The 12,348-nt window shown below is 43.4% G+C and overlaps 1 protein-coding gene across 1 annotated transcript in view; it reads right to left on the bottom strand.

Annotated features, from left to right (window-relative positions):
- The window catches only part of LOC141730243 (uncharacterized), an 85,182-nt gene extending 78,765 nt beyond the window's left edge, over nt 1-6,417 (bottom strand). Inside the window, exons 1-2 of the mRNA XM_074547673.1 lie at nt 6,151-6,417; nt 5,445-5,584 (exon numbers count right to left, since the gene is read on the bottom strand). Coding sequence (XP_074403774.1) covers nt 5,445-5,584; nt 6,151-6,417 — 407 coding nt within the window. The remainder of the gene's footprint in view (nt 1-5,444; nt 5,585-6,150) is intronic.
- Nucleotides 6,418-12,348: the final 5,931 nt, after the last annotated feature.

Raw genomic sequence — 12,348 nt, 5'->3', positions numbered from 1 at the left:
TGGTTCCAATAATAGTGCATAAGCAAGAGATACCGCGGTGTATGGAGTGCAGGGTTCAGTGACCCTTGCCACTTCACGTACAAGCTTGCCAAGTGAAAATCACCCCTTATATGCCATGTGTCAATGCCATCTCCTCCTATTTTCGGTTCGTCACTTTTCTGTCTCCGCCTTTATTACCACCCTTATCATGCATGCGCTACTACTCGGTTTGGTGGTCGCACAAGTCTTTGGGGGTCGTCACTGATGAAGGCCCTGTAGTCTTCTTCGTTGTCCTTTAGTTCACCTTTGGGTTACACGTGCGCACCGAGCCAGTACAATGTAAGCCAAGACTAACGTATCACTGCATCTGCATATCAAAGCAATAAGTCCCTTATAATTAGCATTTTCTTGGACCCAACCAGGTTCTTGGTCATTTTTAGCAACTGTATCTTCACCTTCTTTTCTGTGGTCCCTGAGAACATCTGCTGGGAAAAGGGGGGTGGAGCCCCTCCTTTCCCTCTCCTCTTTGGCATTGCTATTTTAACTTATTTTATTATTTCCAGATATTAGTTACTGTATCAATATTGATTACTGTTTCAATTTTTATCAGCACAAATCATACCTATTTACCACACTCCAAACTAGAAATTATCTGGTTCCACCATGTGGACTGAGGAGAATGTAACAGCTCCATCTTTTCAGGGAGGAGGCAGCACTAGGACCACAGTGATTGTTTCACACAGTAGACCCGAGCACACAATTTCCTCCAGCTCGGAGCATGGGCTCATCCCAGACTAAGAACTCCTGAAGGCTAAATTATTGGAAACAGCATTACCACAGGATCTATGATGGCTATCATGAGATAATCATCACACATCTGCATTTTTAAGACACAGAGTGTTGTCTGGTGCTTTCCAGTCCCTGGTGACATGACCTAAAGCAACACGGGCCTGGAGCTGCGCTAGTGCAGCACTCTGTGCTGGGGGAAGGAGGCACTGCTGGCCTGGGAGAGCACACAATTGGCAGCCCATGGCTGTGATTTACACAAAGCTGTTTGTGTCTTGTAAATAGATTTCTTTTCCTTGAGTGGTAGGGAGCCAGGAGATGCATTGGTCAGCAGCAGAACAGAGAACATCTTGGTGCAGAGCCAGAAGCAGGGGAAGGACAAGCCTTCCAGCACAGGGTACTCACATGGCTTTTGAAATGAAGAGCTGCAGCAAATGTGGAAGGGTAAATAAGGCCAGGAAATCTTTTGCTGTATGAATGAACTCCCTGCTATTTATGATGCAGAGTTTTCAGGGATGTTGCTTTGGAGCTGGGCTCCTGCTGGGCAAATGATTCTTCCCAAACTGAGGTGGGTGCCATGTTATCATTCCCTGGCTCTTCCTGTCCCTATCTGGCTGCTCCTCAAAGCTCTGGCTTCAGCCCAATCTTCTGCCTTCTGAGCAGCAAGATTTAAATGGTCCTTATCATTCAAATGATTTGACTTCAAATTGAAATGATTTGATTATTTTAACAACTGATTAAATCAGCTCCCTCTGATCTAATGGTGTTGGTGTCTGGGAACAGGGCAGCCAGGACTGAGATGCTCAGTACAGACTGCAAAACCTGCTGGAAATGCACAACAGTATTTAGGTTGTTTATGACATTCACCTCCCATTTCCTCATGCTGTTCCTGCACCTGTACAGGGTGGATGAGGCTGTGCATGCCCTTTGAGCAGAGATGAACTTTTGGGGTCAGCTGCCTAATGGCCAGGAGGTGCCAAACTGTTTGGGTCACTGGTGTCCTCTGCCTGCCCTGCAATTCATAGCCACCATTTCTCTCACCTCTTATTTCTTCTCCCTGGTACCTCTGCCACTACTTCAGCTTCTCAAATCTTTTATCTGTTTCTCCTCCCCTCTGGAAGTTGCCGGATCTTCTCTTCTCTTCCCAAGGAAGTGATGTGGGCTAAAACATCAGAGAGTGAACCAAGTCATGTACACCAAGAGAGATTAGATTTTGTTATCACTGGGTTGTTTAGAATCATGGAATCAGAGAATCCTAAAAGTTGGGAAAGACCTTCACAATAATCAATTCCAACCATCAACCACACCATCACTATGTTCACCACTAAACCACATCCCAAGTCCCGCATCAGCATATCTTCTGAGTTCTTCCAGGGATGGTGATTCTTCCAGCGCCCTGGGCAACCTGTTCCAATGCTTTACAACTTTTCCAGGAAGAAATGCTCCCCAATTTCCAATCTAAACCTCTCCTGGTGCAAGTTGAGACCTTTTCCTCTTGTCCTGTCCCCGTTCCCATGGGAGCAGAGCCGCACCTGGCTCCACCCTCCTGTCAGGGACTTGTGGAGAGCCACGAGGCTCCCCCTGAGCCTCCTTTTCTCCAGGCTGAAACCTGGAGAAACTCAAACTCACAGTTTCAGTTGATTCAGAGGAACCAACAAATCTGTTTTAGGTACTGTTAAATGATGCTGGCTGCTCTTAGTAGTAAAAACCAGAAAACAAATGAGATATGCCCAGCAGCTCAGTGTGGTGAGTTTTGCTAGGAAAGAGCCCACTCCAGACTCCAATGGCACAAGCATCAGCACCAGAATTCTGCCTGGGATAACCTCTGTGAATTCCTCCCTCACTTAGGCAGCTGAAATAATAACTGATCCACATGAACCAAATCTTCACAATGGGTATGTTTCTTCCCTACTGTTTCCAAACAAAAATAAAACATAAACAGTGAGAAAATATCTCATCTCTACTAATGAGTGGCAGCATGGGAACTCAGCAATATGTTAACAGAAAATCTCCCTGGTACACTGAATGACACTTTTCCTGGAGTGAAGCAAGAACCCTTGTGATTGAAAAACTCCCTTTCCAGACTCAGACTTTTATTTCATACAGTATTAAAAAAAAAGTATAATGTTGCAAAACTCAGCCATGAAAGCAGCGGTAATAATTCTTCCCTAATGCCTCTGAAATCAAGCTACACTTAGCCTGAATATTTTCAATCTGGAGTGTATGTATACACAATATTGCTAACATATCCCTGCAGCAGATGTGTGCAGTGTGTGCTGCAGTGCCCAGCTGCTGGCTCTGTCACCCCAGAAACTGCTGCTCCATCCCCACGGGCTGCAGGCCCCCATGGGCAGGGCAGGGGCGTGGGGGCTGCTCCCCTGCACGGCCTGCCATGGATCCCTTCCCGCTGTTCCGGGCACGGCTGTCCAGATGTGCAGCCAGAGCCCTCGGCTGCTGAGCCCCAGGACAAGGCTGAGGGAATGCACCCACCATTCCCTTTGAGCAGTTCTCTCACAATGTGCTTCAGGATGTATTTTGGCTCATGGCTTTTGTGGTGTCCTGTGGCTTTGTTTTTTCCACTCAGAGAACCTTAACAGAAAGTAATTCTGTTGCAGTAGGCCATTTGTCTCCCTGCAGGGAAGACTCGAGAGCCCCAATATGAGTGTTCAGCAAGCTCTGTTTATTGAAGAGAACATCAGACACTTATACAGCAAATAATAAGCTTATGAATATTCTTTAAGCCAAGAGATCCTATGGTTAAACTGTACCATCAACTCTTCCCCATTCCTTTGGGCCTACATTCCTTATTTCCCACGTCTCTCTGTCTACTTGTTATCATACCCAGCTAGGCCCAAGGACACGCTATCTTGCAGGTGCAAGACTTGGAATTAGCCACGGCCTTGTACTTTTCCAGTCTCTAGTCAGCTAAAATCCCAACATTTTCCCCATTTTCTTTTGGAACATGCAAAGTTCTATGGGCAAACTGCGTCACATTCTTTGCAATACAAGATTAGGCAATTCTAATAACTATTACATTACAAGCAGTATTCTCAGCTAGCAAGGTTTCTCTCTTATAAGGGATCTAAGCCAGAGAGACAAACCAAAAAGGCTATCACTATTTATAGGATATGCTATATGATGGACACAAAAAGGATTCTATGCTGCTACAAGGCTCAAACAAAACTCAGGTGTGCCAATACAACCTACAAAAATAAGCTAAAGGAGCAACATGTGCGCAGGTTTCATCTGCGTGGATTGTCTAGTAAATTTGCTTTCCATTCTCACAGCAGATATACTTCAAATAGGAATGGCTCTACTCACAAATGCTTGTGTTGTCTCTTTTAACTAGAGTTTCTCTGATGTTCACGACAACACCTTGCACACAAGTCATAAAATAAACACCTAGCATAAAAGCATAAATCTGTCTAACATCACTTAAAATTAATAGCATTTATACTTAAAATACTTAAAATATTTAAACTTAACAGAACTTAAAATCACTTAAACTTACCTTTACTTTAACTTAACAGAACTTTAACTTAACAGAACTTTAACTTAGCAAAACTTAAGTTTAACAGACCTTAACCTTATCAAAACTTAACCTTAACAGAACCTAAACTTAACAAATTTTCAAATCAACAGAACTTGCATGTAAAATCACTTAAATTCAACAGAACTTAACTTTAACAGAACTCAACCGACTTTAAATTCTATATAACTTAAATCTAATATAATTTAAATGTAACAGAATCTAACTTCACCTAAACTTAATAACACTTAAACTTAACAGAAATTAAACTGAACAGCACTTAAACCTAAGAGGACATAAACTTAACAAAAATTAACCTTAGCAGTATTTAACATTTAATGGCACTTAATACATAATTTAACTTAAACTACTTAGCAATGAATAGAATTTATTATAGAAATAGAATAGAATATAAAATTTACTATAACTTACTTACAAGTTTAACTCTAAAATACTAAGCTAAAACAACTTTCTTCGTGTTTTTGCTACAGTATTTTTACACTTGAATGCACCTAAACATAAGGAGTTTGTTCAAGGTATACCTGTGGAAAAATTCTTTTGAATTCAGTGCTTGCTTTTACATCTACCACATCCAAGCAAGGCCCAAAGAATACAAAAAGCATATTCATTACATCTTACTTACACAATCGCTTCAACACATCTTTAACATTTTTAAATTTTTCAAAATACAATTTTCAGAGTTTGATGTTCCACCGACTGAGTTATCTGGGCTTCTGATGTTTAAAGTCTATGTTAATACAGGTGATTTTAAGACAGCATAATGGGTTCTAAGCTAAACCGGCCAAAATTTATCTCAACATATTCACCACGCTGATTTCTCTTTCACAGTCTCTGCCAGGAAGAACAAAAAGTCTTTTTAACTTAGGTGAGGAGCATCCTGATAGTAATACTCTTTGGTGTTGCTGATTTATTATCACTGGTCTCTTAATTGCAGTAGGGATATTTTCTTTTGTTGACAAGAGTCACATTTATTACGGCTATTAGGTCTAAAACTGAAGCTTTTCCCGGCCACGGGGCGGAGGTGGGAAAGCAGTCGCGCTTGGAAGGCCCTGGGATCGGGCCGCTGCTGCTCGTGTCGCTGTGGTGCGGTGGGGTAAGGGAGCTGCTGCTGGACGCATTTCGGCAGCACGAGTCGCGGCCCCGCGGCGGGGGCCCCACCACCGCGCTGCGCCCTCTTTGCGCCGTCGCCGCCACCGCTTCAGGCTGCCAGCAGGGCACGGCGGGCCCCACCACGGCTGCCCGTTCGCTGCTGAGTTCCGCGCACCCAGCCTGGCCGGTGCGCACCGCACCGCACCGTAAGCACGGCACCGCCCGCCTCGCTCAGGCTCAGTGGCTGCTCGTATTGTTGCTCGCCGCTGCCTCAGGCGAGCCGCTCACCGTGGCTGCCCTTCATGGCTCAGCGCTTATGCTGAATCAGGAGCGGCACAGCCAGCACTGCAAAACACTCTTTCCGCGACTCCATATGCATTTCAAAGGCTCGATGTGAATTGCTGCTAATTAGTCTAAACAGCAAGTCTCAACATGCTGTCAGCTGAGCGTCCGATCAGTAAAGCTCCCACTGGTTGTCTGCTCGCTGCAGCAGGTTCCTTGACCCTCGCCTGGACACGCTGCGGCTTGCAGTCCACTTAAAGTAGAGTCTATTGAGGGTGCCAGGCTTAAACTGAGGCTTCTGCTGGTTGCCGGGTCTAAAGGAAGGCCCCCGCCGGCCGCGGGTCGGAGGGAAGAAGCGCTCGCGCTGGGAAAGCGCTCCAGTCCCGCGCCACCGCCCGTATCGGAGCGGGGCGCCCCCCGCGCTGGGCTTCCTGTTTCGCGAGACGCGCTGTAGGCTGACTCACTGCGTGCCCCGCTGCAGCGCAGCATCCCGGGCGGCGCGGGTCGCTCCCCACCAAGGCGGGGCTCCGCTCCCCCTGCCGCTGCCACCGGGAGAGCTCTCCGCTCCTCGCGCCCGCCACTGCTTGGAGCCGCCGTGGCCGCCTCAGGCGAGCCGCCCGCCGCGGCTGTTCCCCATGGCGCAGCGCCCACGCCGAGTTCGGAGTGGCACAGCTCTGCAGGCGCCCCGAGCCGCGGCTGCTGCCGCCATCACAGCACAGCCGCTCATTCATTGTGCATGTACTTGCAGCCTCAGCACCACAACACACGTTTTTGCAAGTCTATATGCAGCAATCTCGGGAATTCTCTTCCCAGGTCGACAGTCTATAGTCCCCGTTTTTCTTAAAAGCATTTAAAAGGATTATATGCCGCTTGTCCCTGTATTACCTTCTAACCTGTCATTTAGCGCACTGCAGCCTTTCTAGGACATCGGTGGCATTCAGTCAGCTGGACTCTCCTGTGAGGTTGCCAGTGAAATAAACAGGGCCAGGAGACTTCTCCTTTTTAATGCCTTTATTATACGTGATCAGCTCAGGATCGGGCAGCTCGGCGATGCTGCAGTCTCCTGTCGTCTCTCCCAGGGCGACTCAGAGGAGGAGGACATGCGCAGCTTTGTCCTCTAGGTGCAGAGCTGGAGATCAGGTCCTCATGGGAACCTCTAGGGTGTGGTGATCCCATCCGATGTTACTTTTCCCGACCCCGTCCCCCTCAGTCTCGGCGCCAGGGATGACTCCCAAGGTCAGGGCTAGAGGAACTCCGAAGGCGTTCCCCATCTCTGCAGGCTCAGCACTCTGCTCCTCACATCCAGACATCGCTCCAGTCTCTCAACTCTCAGGTGGCTCGTTGTTTTTGGGGTTCTTCTTGCACGTTTGGAGTAGGGGGTCCCACAAAGCATGCTGGTCCTGCAATCACTTTGCATAACCCCCCCCACCCTCTCAGGTCTCTTCACCATTCTGGGAAAAGTACACCTTAGCCTGGGGCAAGGCTCTGCTAATACAAAAGGAGCGATTAGCTACAACGACCCATGACTACAATAACAAAACAAGCAGAACTTTGGCAGCGACAGTGATCTGGCTGCCTTTTTGTAACTTTTCCTCACAAAAAAAATTAACAGAATTTTTGTTCATAACAGCCAGGGCACTGCTGCCCGCCCTTTCGCCTTTCTCCAGGACTCCCATATGGGGTCTCCTGAGTCAGGGCCCACTTTTTGTGCCTCCTGGGTTGCGTCGGGACTGACTCCCAAATACTGCACCGACCGTGGCTCACAAGCTCAAATCTTCAGTAAAGTCCATAGGGTCTGTAGGGTCTGCAGAGTCCGTAGAGTTCATAGGGTCCCTGTTCGGGCACCATTTGTTGCAGAATGAGGCCTTTGTTGGGGACGAGCTATTTGTTGGATGCAGGGAAAACTCAGGACTCAATACAAGTCATCAACAAGTTCCGTTTATTGAAGAAAGCATCAGACACTTATACAGCAAGTAATAAGCTTATTAATATTCTGTAAGCCAAGCGATCTATTGGTTAAACTATACCATCAACTCCTCCTCATTCTTTTGGGCCTACATTCCCTATTTCCCATATCTGTCTACTTGTCATCTTACCCAGCTAGGCCCAAGGACACGCTATCTTGTAGATGCAGGACTTGGAATTAGCCACAGCCTTGTACTTTTCCAGTCTCTAGTCAGCAAAAGTCCCAACACACACGGGCATCTTACCAGAGAAGGTTTGGAAAGGAACCAGAGAGCTTGTTCACAGATACAACCTCCTCATGAAGAACATTGAAGCATCAGACCCTATTCAAAAAGAAGAGAATCTAGCAAGAGCATCCTGCTGTTGCAGTTGTGCTCTAAGGAGAAACCTTATCTGATGGAATGCAAGTGTCTTTCATTTCCTTCTTTCTTTGAACAAGAAAGGCAAAAGTTGTAGAAAGGGTACATAAAATAGCTAAATTGGAAAATTTGTCATGCTCTGGTCAGACATCCTGGAGAGCTGACAAAGAAACTCTGACAAATTAACTCTCACAGGTATGAAGGTATGGTGGAAATAACTAACTCAGAAAACAGAAAAAAAAAAAGTCTCCCAGCATCAATATTGTGTCCAGTAATGTGAATATTCATTATTTTCCTTTAACAAATGGTCTCAAAACAATGGAATGACACTATGTAAATAACTGAAGGATATAGCTTGTGATATTTCCAAAGCATTTTATACAGGGAAATGTTTACAGGGGACTACTTCAATGGCAAAAAACTGAAGGATAAACTCAACAGATTTGCATGTGAAAATTCCCAGTGCCACCTATTTTCAGAGACAACAGTCAGGAGGGGAGTCAGTGTGGTGCTGTATGTCCTCAAATACACTTTCCCTTTGAAAAAGGGGGAGAATAAATATTTGTATTTCACATTTAAAGCTCTTTTTCAGATTAGAATTAAACTCTGGAGAGGCACACACATAAATGTTTGTTCCTGATTGATGCCTTTATTTCCCAAGTCCTGCTGCTATCTGTGACCCCGAGGCAGTGATAGATAATGGCGCTCACAACCTCCTTAAAACGAGCTGCCCAATGCCCTGTGAGGGCTTCTGAGGCTTTTGTTTCATTTTATAGCATACATAGCATCCTTTGCTTTTTCCTGAGAATTCATAAATGGAAGGCTTTAATGAAGCCTTGAACAGTGCACGGTCCTTGCCAGAAACTAATCTGCACTGAACCTTTTAAAGAACTCTGTTGATTGTTTGCCTTTTTATGGCAATGTATTTAAGTAATCATAATGCCTGAGTGAAAGTCTATTACTATCTGTTTACCTCAGTACTTTGACATTTCAATAGGAATTATCCTTTTTCATTTTTTATGCATCAGAACACAACAAAAAACAACAAAAAGCCCATCTAAACAAAAGAAAAAACCCAAACTAAACCAAGCAATAAAAAAAAATAACCAACAAAAAAAAAAAGGATAGAGTTGTATCTTGTTAGTAGTGTTTCTCTACTTATGAAAAGATTTTAGAAAAATTAATTATGGAAAGTAAAAGCTCTTAAGTTATTTCTTGTCCCAAGTCCTACATTGACTTCTGCTGATAGGTAATGGGGAGGCCACAGAGCTAGAGGTGGCAAATTGCCCTTCTGAAGATGTTAGGGGTCCTTGCCATGGCAAAGGAGAGTGTAGAATCAAATGGCCACAGTGTACTTGGGTTGCAGAGCCTGGTGAGAGTTGTTCACACCATCTGCAACAAATACACTGCACTCAAAATAATTCAGCAGCAGCTCAGCACCTGCAAACATGAGGACTGAATGTTTTTGTGGGTGTGTATTCCAGAAAAGCAAGGAATGACACCAAAGTTGTGGGTTTGATCTCCATACAGGCCATTCACTTAAGAGTTGGGCTCAATGATCCCTGTGGGTCTCTTCCAGCCCAGAATACTCTGTTGAAATTTCACAGGACTGGGGCAGCATGGAGAGCGGTGGATTAGCAGAAAGGGTCTGGGAAAGCACAGGGACTTGCTAAAGCAGCTGTGCCCCAGACTGGCTGTCAGGAAGCATGTGTACCCTAGATCCTGGGGTAAATGGAGACACTCACAGACAAAAGTCTGCTTTGAAAATAGTGACAGTATTTTCATAAAATCACTTTTAAAATGTCTATCTTACTAATTTCCAGTTGAGGTTTTACTAAACTTGATAACATTTTTCATGGAAAATGAAATAAACACCATGACTGTGGTGGTAAAGTCAGAAAGATTTTGCAGATATCTCAATCAGCAAATTCTATTTTTCAGGTAAACCAGGAGTAAATATAGTCAATTCTAGGTATTATACAATTTAGCTGCATTTCAGGACTTGTTTCTAACATTTAATAAACTAAAGAACTCAATTAACTGTGGGGAAATGTGTTGAAATTGAATATCAAAGACAAGTACCAGACAGCATATTTTAAGATATATGAGAACAAAATCTTACACGGTTGTTAGGAAACCAACCTTTTTTGTGACAGGGAAAGGAATGTTACCGCTAGAAAAAACTTCAGAAAATAATAGATAACTTCATTGGTCATGAGAATACAAAAGCTTTTCAATAGCATCAATGAGTTTAATACTGACTCCTAAAGCCTTAACACTGGCAGAAGCATTGGAGTAACATAAAATATGTATTAATAAATATTTTCATGATGATTCATTCTATTTGTAAAATATAAAGCTAGGAAAGCATATATCTTTAAAACAGATTTCTCAAAATGAAGCCTTTACTATCAAACTCATTAGTGTGTGCTTTCTCTGCATTTAACTTTTTTTGACAGCTGAAAAGCATTTCAATACAGCCCTAAGGTAATGTGAATACAATTTTTTTCCAAATTGGATTTTAATAAGCATCAAATTAGAAATATATTTAGTATTTTTCTAGGTTTTCATTAGTTTCAATATCCAACTTAAAGGAAATATAATGAGAAAGTCCAGACTTTTGGAGCGTTAAGAACAAAGATGAAAGATGAATTATAAAGATATGCTCTATTTAACCTATTTAATATGGTACAAATATTCAAATAGTGAACACACACAAAGGAAATCCACCTCCACTGAAAATCTGTGTGCTGTTTCTTTCTTAAATAAATTTATTGTGAATGCAATGTGAAGTAGCTATGACTGTACATTTTTTGAGATGCACAGGTATTGATTAACCACACAGCAGCCTCATGAGCCATACAGATACAGCAGTCTCAAGGTATTAACAAAGCATTAATGTCTCTGTGTGTGTGCTATCCCCTGTTTTTATCAGCATCCTCAGAGCTGATGACATTTCCAAGGCTCTGGTGCTGATACTTGTTATCTGTTGATGCTAAAATGAAAAAATAATTATTCATTTATTTCTCATCACTTACTATAACTGTAATGTAATTATAAACAGTGATTAAAAGTCTGGTTGCAATCTTTGCTGCTCGTCTTACTTCAATACCATCAAAGCAGAAAGATGAAGAAATCTAGCCATTGCTATATGAAAACTATAACTTGCAGGGATAACAGTTAGTATTGCTATATTTGTCCTGACAACTGCTTAAACATACTTGCAATCATGACAATTTTTTTGTTTTCTTGAAGTCTGCTTTCCCAGGAACATAGGAACTACTCCCACTGTTACAACCACCATATTATAAAATATTTTGCACCATCTGCTGGAAAAACACCTTGGAACAAGCTGCAGCTCATATCAATGCTGCCATCAACAAAAAAAAAGCAATTCCAGAAGCACTCCCAAGAATGAAACCATAGATTTTTCAAGGTGACAATTAATTCTCTCGGGGGAAAAAAAAAAGTTTAATAAAATAGACCAATGGTATGCACAGAGTTTTGGAAAGAGAAGGGAGAGAAACAACTGGGTAAGCAGGCTGCTGCATTTCTGGCCATAGCTGTGGGCTTTGCAGTGGCAGTCTCAGCTCCTGACTGATATGTGATACCTGATGTATCAGAGCTGTAGGCTCTGAATTAAACTAAGTGTTTTTGCCCATTTGAAAAAGAAGAAATTAACAAGACTAATGTAAAATGTTCATTTGACCTGGGGAAAAAAATAATGATGTGGGGTAATCCAGCTTTTTTCCCTTTATGTCTTAGCATTTCTAGATGGCACATATCTGTCCTTCAATAGCTCTGTTTGGTTTCTTTCTATGATCTGACACGGACACAAGTCTTTATGAATCTCTCACTGAGCACAGGTGCAGAAGACAGACCTGAATAATGTCAAGGGCAGTGGCAATGGTACATGAGAGCAGAGCTCCTCCTGACTCTCAGTGCTTGGCTGGGAGCAAGGCCCCAGGCTCAGCTCCCTCTGAACATTCTGTGGCAGACCTGTGCTTTGCTGGGCTGCCTGGCTTGTTTTCCACTGCCATTTTACAAGCCAAACTGGGCATAGGTTAGCTTACTGCCTATCTATAACCTCCTACACCTATTAGTCTGTCTCGTCTTAATGCTTTTGATTTTTCTCCATCTGTGAGTTTTTAAGAGGTGGTTTTTTGTTCCAAAGTAACCACAAAGTCTGGATTGATTGAACTTTAAGGAGTCTTAAAGGAATGAGAAGTCCATACATCATAAGAACGTGTATTCTTCACCGTTCTGATTGCAAAAATTATTTCCAAATGTTCACATAACACAGGCACATACAAAGAACAAAATACTGGCCCACAACAT

The sequence above is a fragment of the Zonotrichia albicollis genome, chromosome 9 (assembly GCF_047830755.1).
Source record: "Zonotrichia albicollis isolate bZonAlb1 chromosome 9, bZonAlb1.hap1, whole genome shotgun sequence".
Taxonomy (NCBI): domain Eukaryota; kingdom Metazoa; phylum Chordata; class Aves; order Passeriformes; family Passerellidae; genus Zonotrichia; species Zonotrichia albicollis.
The sequence above is the reverse complement of the archived record's forward strand: the minus strand, read 5'-3'. Positions and strand labels throughout refer to the sequence as shown.